General features: G+C 40.3%; 1 protein-coding gene and 1 long non-coding RNA gene across 3 annotated transcripts in view; one reads left to right on the top strand and one right to left on the bottom strand.

Moving 5' to 3' along the window:
- Positions 1-13,654, top strand: part of LOC106946119 (lysophosphatidylcholine acyltransferase 1-like) — a 21,074-nt gene extending 7,420 nt beyond the window's left edge. The window contains exons 2-14 of one of the 2 annotated variants that reach the window (XM_015030257.1): positions 3,693-3,832; positions 3,940-4,154; positions 4,859-4,971; positions 5,403-5,463; positions 8,354-8,412; positions 8,973-9,007; positions 9,819-9,873; positions 9,953-10,035; positions 10,169-10,294; positions 10,971-11,124; positions 11,979-12,077; positions 12,165-12,303; positions 13,220-13,654. In XM_015030257.1, coding sequence (XP_014885743.1) covers positions 3,693-3,832; positions 3,940-4,154; positions 4,859-4,971; positions 5,403-5,463; positions 8,354-8,412; positions 8,973-9,007; positions 9,819-9,873; positions 9,953-10,035; positions 10,169-10,294; positions 10,971-11,124; positions 11,979-12,077; positions 12,165-12,303; positions 13,220-13,347 — 1,407 coding nt within the window. In that variant the 3' untranslated portion in view covers positions 13,348-13,654. Of the gene's footprint in view, positions 1-3,692; positions 3,851-3,939; positions 4,155-4,858; positions 4,972-5,402; positions 5,464-8,353; positions 8,413-8,972; positions 9,008-9,818; positions 9,874-9,952; positions 10,036-10,168; positions 10,295-10,970; positions 11,125-11,978; positions 12,078-12,164; positions 12,304-13,219 lie in introns of those variants that run through there. The other variant, XM_015030258.1, reaches the window with a different exon arrangement.
- The window catches only part of LOC106946122 (uncharacterized), a 27,802-nt gene continuing 20,655 nt past the window's right edge, over positions 10,252-17,398 (bottom strand). Inside the window, exon 3 of the long non-coding RNA XR_001424700.1 lies at positions 10,252-10,338. This is a non-coding gene — a long non-coding RNA (uncharacterized LOC106946122). The remainder of the gene's footprint in view (positions 10,339-17,398) is intronic.

Genomic DNA, 17,398 nt, shown 5'->3' on the forward strand with positions numbered 1-17,398 from the left:
AAAACAGAAGGAGTTAAATTGTTTCCAGACCTTAAAACTTCCTCCACTTTTACACAAACCTCAGTTTGACTTGGAGAAAACTCACCCCTGTGCATGATGCTCATACTATGTTTCAATGCGGATACAGTGATATTTAGGGATGAAATGTCTGTTTTCATCGGAGAATAACATGTTCTACTCGGTTTTCGAGAGATGTTTTCATTTTTTTGGATGTCAAGTAAGGTTGCGAGACGGAAACCTATTTGTTAACACACGATTAATGTTACGTGTCGATCACAAGAGGTCCTTTTTATTTTTAATAATATTACGCAAGAGAAAAATGGATTTAAAAAAAAGCAGATAAATTACATTATGGCCTACAAAGTCATGGGGAAGACTGCTGACTTGATAGTTAACCTACAGGCGGTCATTGTATTCTTCCTTTAGGAGCTTAAGGTGATTGCCAAACAGTGGCGCAACTGCACATTATTCAGGTGGATGCGAAGACATAACCCCCGAAGGAAGGAACGTCAGCGTAGAAAACATACGCTCGCTCCCCCCCGCGAGGCGACTCGCGCTACATTTACCTCATTATGTGCTTGAGGTGACGGAGCATAAGGCGCGCTAAAGTGTATGGGAAAACATAATCGGCACTCTCCAGACGGGGTTTTGGCGCCCTCTCCGGTGCTGCGCCCCTATGCGTTGCATGTGCTGCATACCCACTTTTTGCGCCACTGTTGCCAAATAATCTGGCTGATTACAATATGCGAAATGTGAACATGTTAATGGAAAGTTGAGTGGAAGAAAAAAAGACATCAAGGTTCCAGAGTCTAAAGGAAGAGCGGAGAGGCAGAATCAAACCTTTAGTTCCTCTGTTTCCTCTGTGATTTTGGGAGCCAAGCCATCTGCTGGTACCGGTGTGGTCCTAGAGTCTGAGCTCGCTGGTGTTTACAGGAACTTCTGGAGAACTTGATGCTTCCTTTATTCCCACTGGAAAATAAATATTGTCAAGCTAGAACGGAAAGAAAATGTTTCTCACGGCTGGGCCCTAACCCTAACGTTGCTGTTGGGATTCGCAACATTAAACAGGAAAGGCAGTTTTCCTTGAACTTGAAAGCTGACGTTCTGATTTTAATAGGCTGCTAAAAGTGCTTAAGTGTATTATTATTATTGCGAATTCCAAGTAAGCCTTTTGATATCTGTTCCCTATAAAATTCAGGTTCAGTCTGTTCTGCCCTGGCTCATTCTTTTACCACCTCCAGAGAAAATGTCAAGCAGATCACCCCAGACGGATTTGTCGAGCTCCAGCCATGACGCACAACTGCAGGGAGCGGGGAGGGGTGGAGAGTCGGGAAGAGTGTTTGAGCTTCATAAATCAACCCGGTGGTTTTTATTTATTAATACAGCCCTGAAGCCCGCACCTGGGTCCTCCACATTCAGACATGTATCACGAAGGATGGAAAGATGGCAGAGGAAGGAAGAGGAGCTTAGATACAACTCCCAAGGGCGGTGACAACAAGCGCGTCATTCCAAAGTAAGAGGAGAGCAGAGTGATGGGTGAACATGTGGTGGAGCAGATGGAGACGGAGAGTGAGGGATTGATGGGCTGATGGTTGAGGAGAGGAAGACTCTGGGGACCTGAGATCCTTTAAGGTGTAAAGAGGGGAAGAGAGCAATAAGAGTGGGAGAAGAGAAGATTGAACTGAGGGAGGGCAATCAGCTGGAGGAAGCCAGAGATGTCACACAGTCTGAATTTACTCAGCAAGCTGGGACTCTGTAAGTCTGTTAGTTTATCCACGGCACCGCGTCTGTTTCATCACACCGAAAGAGACAAGGAATGACAGCTTAGTCACCGGGTTTCTTCTACGGCTGCTGCTTACGTTACGTTAAAAAAGGCAACACTGTGGGGGAAAAAATCACTGCCAGAGGGCCTGCCTTTTGGAAAAAAAACTCTTTGTTGCCTTGATGTCGTGATAAGGTCAATGGAACAAGGGATTCATCTTTTTACTTATTCAAGCAGTGGGAGTGTCACTTCTACCTGATCTTTTTCCGTGTCCCTTGAGGACCACAGAGTACATCATGTGCTAGAAAAACATACATCTATGATACTTTCATGTCCTTTGCAACCATAACGTTTGCAGAGCTGAACTCTCTCTGGTCAGTGATCTCTCTGTGGCAAGACAAGCTCCTCCAACTTGATCACCCTTCCTTTGGGGATTGCACAAGGGATGTGTTTTAGTTCCTGATCATTGCTCGTTTCACTATGCAAAGTCTTCATGGAACATGCAGGCATTAACTCAAAACAGGTGGTTTGCAAACTCTGTGGCTTAATTTAAATTTGTTTAAAATTGGGGAACGCTTTAAATCAAAGGGAAAATCGACATGTGCCTTTGGACAGTTGAAAGAGATGTTTACGGTATTTCACAGTCCAGTCCTAGACAATGCTTTCAGGAGCTGGGGGAAGGAGCTTCATGAAATAGCATTCGCTCAAGAGCTTGGTACTTGACTTTCTTTTGCAAAGCCTTTAATTTTAGCTCAAAACATAGAGGTACAGCAAAGAGTTCATCTGTCCATTGTCTACAACTTATACAAGATAGGGTTTAGGGCAGTGTTTCTCTACTCCGGTCCTCATTAACCTTTACCCTACATGTTTTAGGTGTATCCCTTCTGACACACACACCTGACTTGAATAAGTCGGTGATTAACAAGTTTCTGCAGCACTTGATAGCGTGCAGAGGGGGTCATGCAATCATTTGAATCAAGTCTTCTGGAACAAAGACAAATCTAAAATACTCAGGACAGTGGTCTCTAAGGACTGGAGTTAAACACTGGTCCAGGGGATAGCAGGACCAAGATGGACACCCAGACACCCCTATTCCTGGCAAAACTGTCCAAATTAGTATGAGTGACCCCAAGAAGTAAGTTTAGACCTAGGATTAATATTAATAGTCCATCAGGCCTTATTGTTCTCATCAGAGCATCAATAGAGAACAACTTACAATACTTTTCAGTGTGCAGTGACTTCCAGTAAACATCCTGGAAAAGAGTCAGGCTGAACAGATTGATGACATTTCTGAGTTACTTGCACGTTATCTGCACCAACAAGATTTAATGTGACTGTTATGACCTAGTCGTAGGGTTAAGCTGAAGTTGTGATATACTTGAAAATGTGCATGCTCAAAACGTATGGTGTTAGAAGGGGAATGTTGATGGATGAGTGTTTGCTCCTTCCTGAAGGCTCAGACGGAATGTGAGTTTCCTCCTCCTTCCCCTCCAGAATATACAGCCACATTTCTCTGCAGTATATGAATGTGTCATGCACATTTCAATAATTTAGTTTGAACTACTTACAGTCATTTGCAAAGGTCCTCATACCAAAAAACACAAGAAAGTTACACATAAAGTTTGTTAATGACCAAAAGACCTACAAGGTCACTGAAATAACTTGACATGAACAAATGGAATAATTCACTGGAAATTAACTAATGTAAATCTGACACTGAAATGTGACACAACTGAATAAAAAAAACAAACTAATGAAACAAGCTTGGGACAAAAAATGAAGTGAACGTTTGAGGTCGTTTTATGACAGGAATGTGAAAAGCTCATCAGGTGTGAACATTGTTGCAAGGCACTGGGTTCACACTGAGTAGCGGCACTGCAGTAATTTGTTGATTATTTGTATTTTTGTGTCTTTTCTCTCTCGTCTCCAGATCGGACTCATATCGGTTACAGTTTTTCCAGTCCGGCTGCTGTTGGTCTCTTTCTTCATGCTGCTGGCGTGGCCTTTCGCCTTCACGGCTTCGCTGGGACGTTCCGAGCTTGTCCCCGATCCACAGTCGTGGTGGAGGAGGTGTGTTGGGGCGAGATGGTACAGTAAGAGACATTTATCAAAGGCGGGTTGTAATGTCTTTAGGTCTGACAAAAAGAAATTAATGCATAAAACGTTTGCTTTGTCAGAATAATAGATCTTTGTCTTCGGGTCATTATGCGAGCCATGTGGTTCTGTGGTGGTTTCCATTGGATCAAAGTGAAAGGGGAGCGAGCGCCGCCTTCTGAAGTTCCCATCCTCACCGTAGCCCCGCATTCCTCCTATTTCGACGCGATCCCAGTCACCATGACCATGTGCTCCATTGTCGCCAAGCTGGAGAGCCAGAGCGTCCCAGTCTGGGGCAGTGAGTCATTGACATTTCCATGCTTACAATAGGAAAAATGCAAAAAGGGAAGAAGAGTGCAGTGTTTGTATAGAAATCTTCTAGATTTAAAGAGTTTAGCCTCTCAACACATCTACATGTCTAATGATTATTTTAGTAATCAATTAGTCTGCCAATTAATCGATTAATTGGATATAAAGTTGGCACAAAAAAAGCTTAAAACCTCAATCTTTTTTATTAGATATTAGAAATGTATTAAAAGAGGCAAATAAACAAATGATTAAATTCCTTTTTAAAACATAAACACTTCATTGCCCAAATGTGTGACTGAAAACACATCCAAGTGTTTTCAGTAACTTGGATGGTGAAAATGATTTTTATCTATTATTTGTAGGAGTCAACAACAAAGTAGCTCCCTTAAAAAGTGCTGCAGTTTTGAGGAACATAAACTTTCTCAGTTAGCGTTAAAGCTCTTTACCAAAGTTTTTTAAAAATAAGTACAACACAGCTACTTTGATTATATTATTTTTTTAAGGTTATTAGTTGCTTTTTTAAAATTAGAAGTAGTTATATGTATGTTGACAGACTTTTGGTGCTTGGAGTATTTTTTGTTTTGCTGCATTTTCTTAAATTTCTAATCACATATTTTCCTTCTTAATGATTTTGATTTTTTTCTCTCTCATATTGGCTTCTAAAATGCATCTCTTCATCATGGCCTCCTCTAGCTCTGATCAGCTACATCAGGCCAGTGTTGGTATTCCGGTCGGATCAGCACTCCAGGAGAAAAACTGTTGAGGAGATCAAACGAAGAGCCCAGTCTGGAGGAAAGTGGCCCCAGGTGTTGTGTTCACACACATCGATTCGCACACACATACTCACACACACGTTTAACCCTAACCCTACCCTAACCCTACTTTCCATTGACTTCCATTCATTTCTACAGCCTAAACCTTTACCCTTTTCCTAACCCTAACCATCACATACCTAACCCTAACCCTAACCAAACCTCAATTCATACCTTAGCCCTAAATCTGACCCCTGACCCAAAAACAGGGTTTCCCCTCGTGGGGACCAGGCTCCGGTCCCCACGAGGAGCGATTGGTCCCCACAACGTAGTATATGTCAGGAAAATCGTCCCCACAAGGTATTACAAACAAACGCACACACACACACACAAGTCTAACCTCAAACGCATTCAAAGAAACTAAAGCATTTTTTTGCCGTGTTTTTACGTGTTATACTATATTAATGTTAAACTCCTTGTTCTAGATCATGATATTCCCTGAGGGGACGTGCACCAACAGGTCGGGTCTCATCTTATTCAAGGCTGGTATGTTTTCAGTCCCCTACCTGCTACAACATGACCAGAACATTACAGGAAGTTATTTTTGACCCTCATTCTTAAATTCTAGAAGGAAATGAAAACAGTGCATTCGCATAAGTCCCTCCAGGATTTTGTAATTGTTTTTGTGATTTTTAATTTTATTTTTTTCAATTAAAATCATGGATTTTGTGGTGCTATTTTATAAATAGTTGTAAGGAATTTTACTGTATTTTTTCCTCAAGCAGACAGATTGGACACAAACATTTTTATTCTTTAAAGAACTTAATTAGTTTGATTTTTGTTACTCGCCATAACGATCACAGACTCAAACTTGACATCAAGTTTGCTTAAGGCAGCAGTGCAGGAGTAAGACGTACTGCCACCTGCAGGTGGGAGTTAGCAGTTACTTAAACCCAATGTTTTTCACCATTTTTGCAGAAAATTTGCAATATGCAGAGATCTTTTGATTTTGTGTGAATGTCCATGATCGCAGAATTGCAAAAAAACTGGAGGTACTGTCACGTACACTGTATAAAAAGGACAAACTTTTAAATCGGACAAATTTTGAGTAATTTCTCAAATATTATGAAACTCTATATTTTAACTGACATTCAACACTGGAGCTGAAAGACATTTTAACTATCCAAAATAACCTAAACAACAGAAACAACAAATAAAATGAATTATTCTTAAAAAAAGAAAACAAAGGGAAGTTTCGTTGAGGCTAAAGCACCAAACTGAAGACTTTTGTTGTCCAGTTTTTGGTAGAAACAGAAAAGAGAAGAATAATAAATCATGCAGATGGAAATTGAGCTTGCTTTAATTTATTATGGAATTTATTGGTTTTAGCGACAGGCCTATTCATCACACTGAGACATGTCTATTAAAAACTAGGATCTTTGTCCCTCAGTACAACTGAAATCTGACTTTTTTACGTTGCTTTTGGAGTAACGGCCTCTTCCTGGCTGAGTGGCCTTTCAGCCCATTTCAGTACAAGACTGATTTCACTTGGGATAAACATTTACTCTTATCCATCGGAGTAAAACAGAAACTATTCATCTCTGTTGTCACATTAGAAGTAGGTTTTGTTTTTGATCCAGAGCAGCAGGTGAAGCCTTTACTGCGCAAACCAAAGCAGAACCGTTTCATTTGACGTTCCGGCTGATTTCCAATAATGGGTGTGTCCGCATTACAACAGACTCCCTCAGCCTGGGTTTTTATTTTAGTTTGTTTGGACTTTTATATGATTATTTGTGAATGGATTCTGACTCTGTTGCGACCAGCTCCCAGCGTTTATGTCAGAACAAATTAAACCCAGCAGGCAGGGACGTTTGGCGCCCTGCTGCTTCGTGCATAAAAGTCCGACCCTTTGCTTTCTTTTATCAGACTTGTTTTTCCGCTAACGTCCGTGTGTATGTGCGGACGCATGAGGGGGGTTATGTGGTCAGCTATTGTCTGATGCCAGCTCCTTCTAATCCCCTTTTTTCCAGTCTGTTATTCAGTCTTTCCCAATAAGCCCTGTGGGTTGGTGCAGCTCTGGTTGTGTTTGCGTATATGTGGGTTAAAGCCAACTTGATCTTTGTGCCGTGTGCTTCCAGTCCTCTCTGGACATGTCTCCTCCTGCTTTGTCTCTCGGTACAGCACACCAGCTATATGTGGAGTTTGTGTAGATGTGCTTTTGCTTTCTGTGTCCTTTCCTAAATTCAAGAAGTTTTTCTTCTCTTTCAATTGTTTTTTCTTCCTACTTTAACTACGAAAACCACTTCGTACCCATGGTGTACCGGTTTTGTTTTAATAGTACCATGTCAATAAATGGACATGTAGTACTTAAATCTGACATGTAATTTAATTCAACTGTATTGTATTAAAAACATATTACATTCTGTTACAGTTTTTTTTCGTTCTGACCCACATTTGAGAAGCTGGTTTGGACTCTCTGGTCCAGATCTTACGTAAAGAACAGGAACTACTTTGTGTTAATAGGCAATTTCTCAAGGTTTAATCCTGCAATAATACAATTTGTTATTAGCTGTAATGTGATATAGAAATAAACTTGACTTGACTAGAAGAACACAGATTTGTTTAACAAAATGTTCAACATTACCCATAATTCTATTTACAAGCTAAATACACAAAATAAGCAAATTTGTCACCTCATAAAGGTCAAAGATGGGAAACCATCATGGATATGCAGGGATGACTGACTGGGACTTCAAGGAGAGAATCATCATTCAATGATTAGCTGCCCACTGATTTAGCTTAATATTCAATTTTTAGCATTTTGTAGCAGCGTAGTTCTCTTTAAACGGTTTGTTGAATCTCCAATCAGCTGCTCTACCAGGAACTATGCAAAATATTTGCTTTGTTTATGCTTAATCTCTCAACTGAATGCAGTTCATGATTGCTGCTTAAATCATATGTCACAACATATGATTCTGACATAAGTCAGAATCATATGTCAGATGATCAGGTAGATCGTTTCAGGTAGTCAGATCTACCTGAAAAGAAAGCAAAAGGCTTGAATAAATGTAACAAATTCTTATGCTTTTTGCTTTGACCTCAGTAATGATGAACAGAGATGAGGAAACCGTAGCCGTCTTGTTACGTGAGATTTAGATTTAGGTGATAAATGAACGTTACTGTATCTTTTATTAAAGACCTGCAGATAAATTATACATGTAGCCTTTTTGACTGTTTATTTTCACATAATAAAGCCTTCAAAAGGCAGACAGAGGCTTGGAAAGGTCTTTCCTGAAGCCATTAATACTGCATGTGGCTGTTCAGCTCGTCTGTCATCATCAGGATACATTAAAGTCCCAACAGGGAAGCCGTCTGCCAGTAGGTTCATGCTTTTTTGTTCTTACTCTTAATTTTCTCTCATTTTTGTGTTTAAAAGGTGCTTTCATCCCAGGACTCCCAGTGCAGCCAGTGGTGCTGCGATACCCAAACAAACTGGTGAGCGTCTCCTTTCATCCTTCCACATGTCTACCTTCAGACCCGCGACCCGGTCCGACCGTGACCTCAGGCTCTGTGCGCTCCGAGCCGCCTCTGATGTAATGGCTGCCGTTTGTCGTGTCGGGGTGCGTTTCCCCTCATGTGTCGACTGACTTCGTGTTCCAGCGGGGTGATATTTCACCCGTTTGCTCCTCGCCCCGCACGCTCGCGCTCGCAGGCGTGCGCAGACAGGTGTCATATCTCCTCCCCTGCCATCGCCTCCAGCGCTTCTCCTCACGCGCTCATAAATGATGCAGCTGGTATTACTAAGGTTTGCATGTCCGCTTCCCTCGAAAGTCTTTGTTTCAAACTTCTCTGTTTAGTCACCGTCCTGACTTTCGGGGCAGCTGCCAGCCCTGTTTGTTTATTTGCCTTGCTAATTCCAGCTACCGTTTGCTGGTAGCATGCTAAATATAGCAATAGGAGGAATATATTTTTCATACATTTTGAATAAAGTGATCCAAAATATTCAGAAAGGATCCTGTTGCATGTGTTGTAACATATTTCTTCCATGTCTGCAGGACACGTTTTCGTGGACCTGGCGCGGCCCTGGAGCGTGAGTTTCTATCTGTGCATAATTGGTTACGGCGCAAAAGTTTTCACACCTCCTGAACCTTTTCCCATCAGAACCACACCCTGTAACTCCTTTTACTTCAATTTTATGTACCACACCAACACCATTGTGAGGTGGAAGTAAAGTTACACATCGTTTAAAACCTGAACGTGTTTTTTTATTCACCCAGTCTAAATCTTTTGGCCAGCTTTAAAAATATAACAATCTTTTTCATCAAATGTTTGGTAAAGCGCTGAGGTTATTTGTAGAGCATCGGTGAAGATTGGTTTTCAAGTAATCTGAAAGGACCTCAGTTGGATTTAGGTCTGGACTTTGACTTGGCCGTCCCAACATATGAAGTGTTTTGATGTAAACCATTCTATTGTTGTCTGCCGTGTTTATTCATCTTCATGATGCTGTTTGTTCACAAGTGTTTAACAAATCTCTGAAGCCTCCAAAGAACAGCTGTATTTATATTAATTAGCACATTGTTGGACTATTAGCAGTAAATTTCATTAGAATTCAACAGATTTCATATCATCGTTCGCCACAGTTGTCAGATTTTTATATGTAAAAAACCCCCATAACTTTACCACATTTCATCATTAATGCTCTACTTTGTGACAGTCACATCAATTCCTAAGACGTCATTTAAGTTTGTGGTCATAATGTGACAAAACACGAGAAAGGAAAGGGTGTGAATACTTTTGATGGGCTGTATTTGTGATTAGAGACACCAGAAATCTGTTCCTATCAAAGTGAACACAAACACTACAGAACGTCAGCTATTTAGTTCTGTTTTCTTCTTCTTCAGGTTTAAGCTTTTGTGGCTCACTCTGTGTCAGCCTCACAACTCTATAGAGATCGAGGTGAGCGCTTAAAAAGTGACGATGTTTTTGGTGTGCTGCGATTACACTGCGGCTCACCTCCTCTCACCGTTTTCTGCAGTATTTACCCATCTACCGCCCGTCAGCGAAGGAGAGGGAAAACCCTGCTCTGTTTGCCAGCAACGTCAGGAAGCTCATGGCCGAGTGAGTTCACGTGCAGCCGTGTTTGCACAAACACCGAGGAGCAGATCGTCTGCTTATGTTTGGGTCAAGTTTAAAACGCGCTGTCCTTTTTGTCCATCTCATGTATGTTCAAATGTCTGCTCCGTCCTGGAAGGGCGCTGGAGGTTCCCCTCACAGACCTGTCCTTCGACGACCGGGACATCATCCTGTCACACGGCCCGCTGAGAATACACGACTGCACCAGCCTGCTGCACTTCAACCAGCTGCTGGGCCAACTGGGGTGAGTGAGGGGAGAGGATCACAGTGTAGAAACACTGACCCCTGCTGGAGGAAGGAGAGAAACACACTTTCATAGGGCCATTACTGGAACTTTGATTTAATAATCAACAATCAGACAAGAAAATGGACACATTCTGCAGATTTTTCTTTGAATTACTTAAACTTATTTTTAAAATAAGAAACATTTTATTGCCTAAGATGCAATAACATACTGTTCTTATAGTGAACACAGCTACAGAAACAGACTTCTAACATCAACATGTGAAGAGTTCAGCCCTTTCTGCTTCATTTACCATCAACACAGAAATGTGCTGATCGGTTGACTATTTTTTGTCGATCAAGCAGTTTATCATTGGATAGCAAAAAGTGCTTAATAATAGATTTTCTATAACAGAATTTGAACTGGATGAAGTCACCAGGTGTTTTTTTTATTATTACCTTAAATGCAATATGTAAATATGTCTGCATGGTTTTTGGCTGAATTACTCCTCTGGGTGTGTTTTGTTTTTATGACTGTTTACTCCAGGTAATGATTAATCCATTAGTTTATTATTTCAAATAATCCACTCATCACGACTTCCGCTAATGGCATAACCAAATGTCTGAAACAGAAATAAAAACAGGCCCATGAAGGTGCATGTGTCAGAGCTTTTCCCCTCTTGTTCTCATCACGACAGGTTAAAGTCGGGGAGCAGAGGCGGCCGGCTGGACGAGGAGGCCAGGAGGGCCGCCAAGCTGCAGGGGGACAGACTGGGACTGGAGGACTTTGCCCAGTTTCTCAGCCTTCCAGTTACAGACACGCTCAGACAAATCCACAGCCTCTTCCATCAGGTCAGTGAGGAAGGATGGAGGCAACACCTTCCAAAATTAAACTACTTCAAATATCAGTGAGTGTCCAGAATATCCAGAGGTTTTTGTAACTCAAGAGAATCACAAATAAGCCAGAGGCAAAAAAAAAAAAAAAAAAAAGAAATGTTCTTCTTCATTCCAAGAGTGAATAAAAAGCTTTTTAACGTTAACTAAAGCTAAGGAAATAACGAACATTGAAATTGAGAAAACATTTCCATTAACTGAAATAAATAAAAACAGTAATAGAAGGGGAAAAATTACAAATAAATCTAAAACATACTGAAATTAAAGATATATAATAGTAGTATCCTTTGTTTTTGATGAATCTATTTATTAAACTTTCAAACTGATGTGACATTACCAAAATGGAGGGAAACACCACGCAGTTGGTTGTTCAACAATAATTGAATACATTTTTTGAAATTGGTACCTTCTGCTCAGTGTTCATTACCCAGTGGATGCACACATCACCACCATACGATACTTTGACCTTTCTGAATTCTGCACCTAAAAATTAACCGAAGTCTGAAAACTCTACAACTGCTAAACAATATTTAATAGAAACTAATAAAAAATGTCAAAAACTAATTACAACTAACTGAGTTAGACAAAAAGTCACAACAAAACAAAACTAAACTATAATGAATTATAACCTTGGCAAACATACAGTTTCCACATCATCATAACTGAGTATTAATGTGTTGAATTTTGAGGAAAGAGCAAAATTTAGAATAAGGCTGTAACATAGAATGTGGAAAAAGTGAAGCGCTGTGAATACTTTCCAGATGTGCTGCACTTCCTGTTTCATGTTGAACTAAATTCGTCTTTTATATCAGGATGGAGACGGAAAGATAGACGTCAGACACTATGTCACCGCTCTGTCTACTGTACAGCGACCTCATAAACCCCTGGACACATTAAAGCTGGCCTTCCAGGTGAGAACAGCAGCCTGAGTGGTGCTGCTGGTGTTTGTGTGGGTCATTTGGGTCACTGTGCTAAACTGACCCGTCGCTGTGTTGTAGCTGTATGAGGAGGACAGCGGGGGAGTCACAGGAGAAGACCTGGCCGTCGTCTTAGAAATAATGTTGGGAGTAAAGGAAGTGGAGCTCGCTCCTCTGTTCCTTGAACTTGAAGCTCAACACACAGCGAAGGTCACTTATGGTAAGACTTTGTCATTTTCTGCCTTACAAATGATTTACTTCACCGTTTTACTGGGATTTTATGTAATAAAAGCCTCATTGTGACTCTGGAGAGAGTCACAATGAAAACTTTTGACTGGATATGCTAATATGTAGCTTTTTCAGCTATACTGCATAAATGAAACCGTGTGAGACGGTTTCTGTCAACGTGTCTCAATGTCTTCATCTGAGCTGCTGCAGTAGCTTAATATTTTCTTGTCTTTACTGAAGATAAATGCCATCTGCTAAGGATTTTATACTGACCACATACTTTTTCTGCAAAGCTTTAGAGCTGTTTTTCACATCGTTAGCTGTGTTTCCTTTACATTTTGTTGGCATTGCACTAATGTCAAGAAACAGTGCAATGTGGTGTTTCCACTAAGTAAGAAACACAATTTAAAATCACACGTGAATAAGTTTGTTCACGTGATAAGTCGATCAAAAAACATACCTTGCCATCATTCATTACCACTTCCTGTCATCTTCATCTGTTCCCGCCTGCAGTAACATCCAGTTGCTGATCACACAACTTGTGTGATCTGAAAATTGTTTCAGTTGCAGTTTTTTGTGAAATACCCTAATTTCGATGCAAAAACCACTTCTTCCTAGTGTAAAAACTTTATTGAAAAAAGTGTCTTCCTCCACCACCAATTTGACTCCTTTCCATTAAGCTAATTTATTTTTGTAATTCCAATTTACGCAATTTTATGGTCAATGGAAATGCAGCTACTCTTTCCATCATGCTATAAATCTTGTTCGTCTTTGAAACAATCCAGAACATTTCAGATCCACAGGTGTGAAACAGATTCTAATCTGTTGATGTGAAAGGATCTTTATTAATCACATGCTGTAGCTTCCTAAACCTCTTGAACCTGTTTTTGTCTCTTCCTGTTCCCTAGATGAGCTTCAGTGTCTCGTAAAGAAACGTCCACATTTCTCCGTGGATTGCCTCAGTTTTAAGGATCATCCTCGTCGCAGCTGCATCGGTCGACTCAACTACTGCAATGGACACAACAAAGACGACTAAACAGACTCCGTGTTCTTGTGCCTGGTTTGATGGTTCTATCGAGACGTTGTGAATCGCCTGCCACTTCTGTGCCTTAAAGTGCAGGGAAAGAATGAGAAAGTCTTCATTCAGTTTTCTCTCTTTTCTTTTAGAGTACACTTTAGTGTAAAGAAGCATTTTTTAAAATGTATATATAAAAGATTAACAATTTCTTATACCAATATTCAAAAATTTAAGAAGTCAGTTTTATAGTTTTCTTTAAGTAGAAAGCTCTCAGGTACAGCAGACACCAGCTCACTTATCTTTACTTATGAATGACAGAGCAACATTCCCAGTGAAAGAAAACAAAAACAATTAAAAAGCCATGTTACTACTGCTTTCCTGTAACATCAACTGCTCTATGCAAGGAGCAAAACTGGTGTAGTGGTTTTATTAAATTCTTAAGGAGAGTCGTGCTCCTAGAACCAGTTTAAAACAAACAGAAAAACTGAGAAAGTGAAAATGATCAACTTTCTAAAGGGCTGAAAAAATGATACTGTTGAAAGAATATCTCAGCTCTGTGGCCTTTTTCCACAAAGCAATTTTGTTAGTTGGGGAAAAAAGTTCCATTTTTTCCAGAAGAGTCTTGATGAAAAGACATTTTCTACCCTGTGGCTGCACCGACATGTTTCTGTTTCTGAACAGGAATCATTAACAACCATCAGATTTAAGAGCTTTTATTATTGCACAATTAAAATTATTTCACTTGTAACATTGACAGTTTCTGTTTATGTCCACCAGGCGGCGCTTTGCTTTTCCTCAATCAAAATATATGACTTCTCTGAAACCGAAAAGCAGAATTTAAACTTAGACCCATAATGTCTCCATCATTTCTTTTTTATTTTCTTTCTTACATTCTTTGTCCTTTTTCCTTCTTTTCTCTGTTTTTCTCTTCTCTCTCTATTTTTCCTTCCTTTCTTCATACCTTTGAACAAATTAAGTTACTTTGTTCATTTCTCATTCCTATCATCCTTTCTCCTGTGTTTCTTCCTGTTTACCCGACTAATTACCCACCATTATTTCTAGCTTCCTTCCTTCATTGCTTACTTTATCATCCATTAAGCTTCGGTGAACATTTGTATTTCCATTTTAAATGTGGAATTAAAATGAAGGGAACTTCACAATCTGGAAAAAGTATTAAATATTTATAACAGGAAGGAACCTTGTATGTCAATCTGCTTATATTAGTCTCTTCAGAGATATGTAGAAAGCATAGGCAGTTTAAATTATCATCTGCTCTCAGTCCAGATGGTGGCGCTAAACCCCTGCGCTACACACACAAACTGAAGAGCCTCCCATGCACCGGTGCCCACCTGATGGACAGGAAAAGCATTACCTCATCCCTTCCTTTCATTCCTTCAGGTAAAAATAGACAGATTAAGCCTGGGCTTTGATGAGCCAAACCTGCAGAGGAGGTGTGGAAGCAGGGAGAGAGGGATCGGTGTGGAGGAGAGAGACTAAATGGATCGTTCTGCTCCAAATCCAATCCCTAATAGCTTGAGGGAGGGGAGAGAAAGGGAGGAGGAAGAAGAAGAAAACAGTCAAAGAAAGAGGAGAGGCAGACTGGAGATATCACGTCGAACAATTAAGACCAGCCTTCAGGGGATGAAGAAGCAGCAGCTTTGTGGAGAACACACAACTTCCTCTGCAGTCATCCTCACTTTCTCCTGCTTCAACAAAAGTGGCTCCAGAAAATCATAAAAAGGGTTTAAATCTGGTTGGGGTATTTAGAAAACCATCTCCACTTATCTTGTCAAAGAAAGAAACAAAATATTTCTTTACGGTTCATCCCAACCTGCATCTAATCCCAGTCACTGCCCTTCAGGAAACATTCAAACCAATCCACTGGAGATAACTGGTGACTTCTGTCGGACGGCCGAGTTCAGAACAGAAATTTGTAATGAAGATTAATTTGGCATCATTGACTACAAGTATTGTTTATGACGGTGAATCTGTTCAACCTTTCAGGAAGTGTGCAATCTTATAACCTGTGATCCTATCCAACAAGCAACAGTGGATAAACTGTGGATTTACTTAACTAGCGTTTTTAATTAATTAAAATATGTGAGCAGGTGTCATGGTGGTTAGCCTGGTGGAAATCTCCCCCTTGCTGTACACTCTGCTTCAACACACCACCCTCAAGCCTTTAGAGCTCGACTGCATGTGTCAGTTTGCACCATAGGATTGTGCAAACTGAAAATATAAACTTAAATTTGCTTAAAAGCTTTTGAGTTAGGATGAGGCAGTTCTTTGGTCGTATCTAAATAGACGCACTATTTTCTCATCACACGAATGACGTAATCAACGGCTGGAAACCACATGGGCAGAACATCGACAAAGACTCGCATACATTCGTAACAGAAACACAGCTAGTGATTCAGTTTCTCCATTAGTTGCAGGACTCTGGCCCTCGAACTGATCTGGAGCCTCAGCTACTGAGAGACAACTGCTTGTTGAAGGTGTGGACTCAAAGGTTTACATTTTAGCCATTCGCTAACGTTTTGCCGTGACGAATGTAATGTACCATCCTGACACTATGAAACTAACCATAAACAACCATCCTCCACTGCGAAGAAAGAAGTGCCATGTTGAACGAGACGGCTGTTAACATGGCCAACACAGAGCAAACGGCTTCGTTCATTTCCACCACTAACGTTGTTAAAACTATAGAACACATTTCTAGCATGGTGTAGAAAATCGATGTCACCATTCACAACTTCTCCTTATCCTACATAAAATTAGATAAAACGAATTTTGTGCTTGGTTTACAATGGTCGTAATTATATGACCAGTTCCTTCCACCTGATGAAAATGCTCTATTTTCTAATCACATAAAGCCAAATAAAACACACTGAAGTTTGCGTTAGAAAAAAAAAAAAAAGTTAAAGGGTGTTTAGCACTTTTTCATGGGAACTGTGAATCATGTTCAGTTTGTAAAAAAGCTGGTGTAGCTCCACACATAATAGCTACGTTATGCATCCTTGTGTTAAAGTCCAACTTGGAAGCTGGATAATCTCCTCTTCAGCTGTCAAATCTCGTCTTTTCAACTCTATTCAACCAGCGACTGCAGCTACGTCTTGGCTCCGATTTCAGAGCCACGTTCCTGTTGAGTTGGCGTTATTTAAATATTTCTGCTTCTCAACGGATTTAAGCTGTGACCTGATTCTGTTAAACTATTCACTGTTAAAGAGAATATATTATTGGAGGTGTGGTGGCGAGTTAGTGATTGATGACACAGAGGGAAAATGTCAACTTTGCTTGTGGTTCTGCATCCTTTGTTGCCGCTGGCTGCTTGTATTGCTGAGTAACTTATTACCCACTTACCCGATTGTCACCAATTTAATTTTTATTGGTGTTTACATATTGTGCTACTAGATATTTATTTTTTTAATCATACCCAACTGGTTTTCCTGTAAGCCCATTTTCACCACACTAAGTTTGGCAAAAGTTCAAATTCAACCAGAATGTGGGTGGTTGGTCCAACATTTGTGAGAAATCATCTGCGGCAAATCAAGAACCTGCGATTAAATTTTCACAATGAAGCACGAGAGTTTTTGAACTGTAGTTCTTGGAGGAAGAATAGCGGGGACTTGGCTTCTCTGCTTAAATAAATATCCATTATTTTCGCATCTAAAAACAAAGTGCTGCACTCAAGCTACTTTCATGTAGCAATCGGTATGTGTGCCACAAACTATGGAATAAGCCTCCCTCTCCAGAAGCACACCTCCAAATTGCACATAACATTCTCAATACTCCAGCACTTATAACACTTATCCTCCTCCTTTAAAGTTGCAGTATGTAACTTTTTTCATAAAGAACATGATTTCTACAAATCTGCCAAAACTGTCATGTTATGATAGTATGTTATGAGACAGATAATCTGTGCAAAGATCAATCTCCTCCACTTCCTTCCTGAGCTACTATTGGAAGAAACACACCGCTCTCAACCAAAATCAACCAATCAGAGCCAGGAGGAGAGTCATAACGCTGTTAGTCAACCTCATGTACTCACTGCTAAACATGGGCGTAGGTT

This window comes from Poecilia latipinna, unplaced genomic scaffold, assembly GCF_001443285.1.
Source record: "Poecilia latipinna isolate Pla-1442-1.1 unplaced genomic scaffold, P_latipinna-1.0 Scaffold177, whole genome shotgun sequence".
Classification (NCBI taxonomy): domain Eukaryota; kingdom Metazoa; phylum Chordata; class Actinopteri; order Cyprinodontiformes; family Poeciliidae; genus Poecilia; species Poecilia latipinna.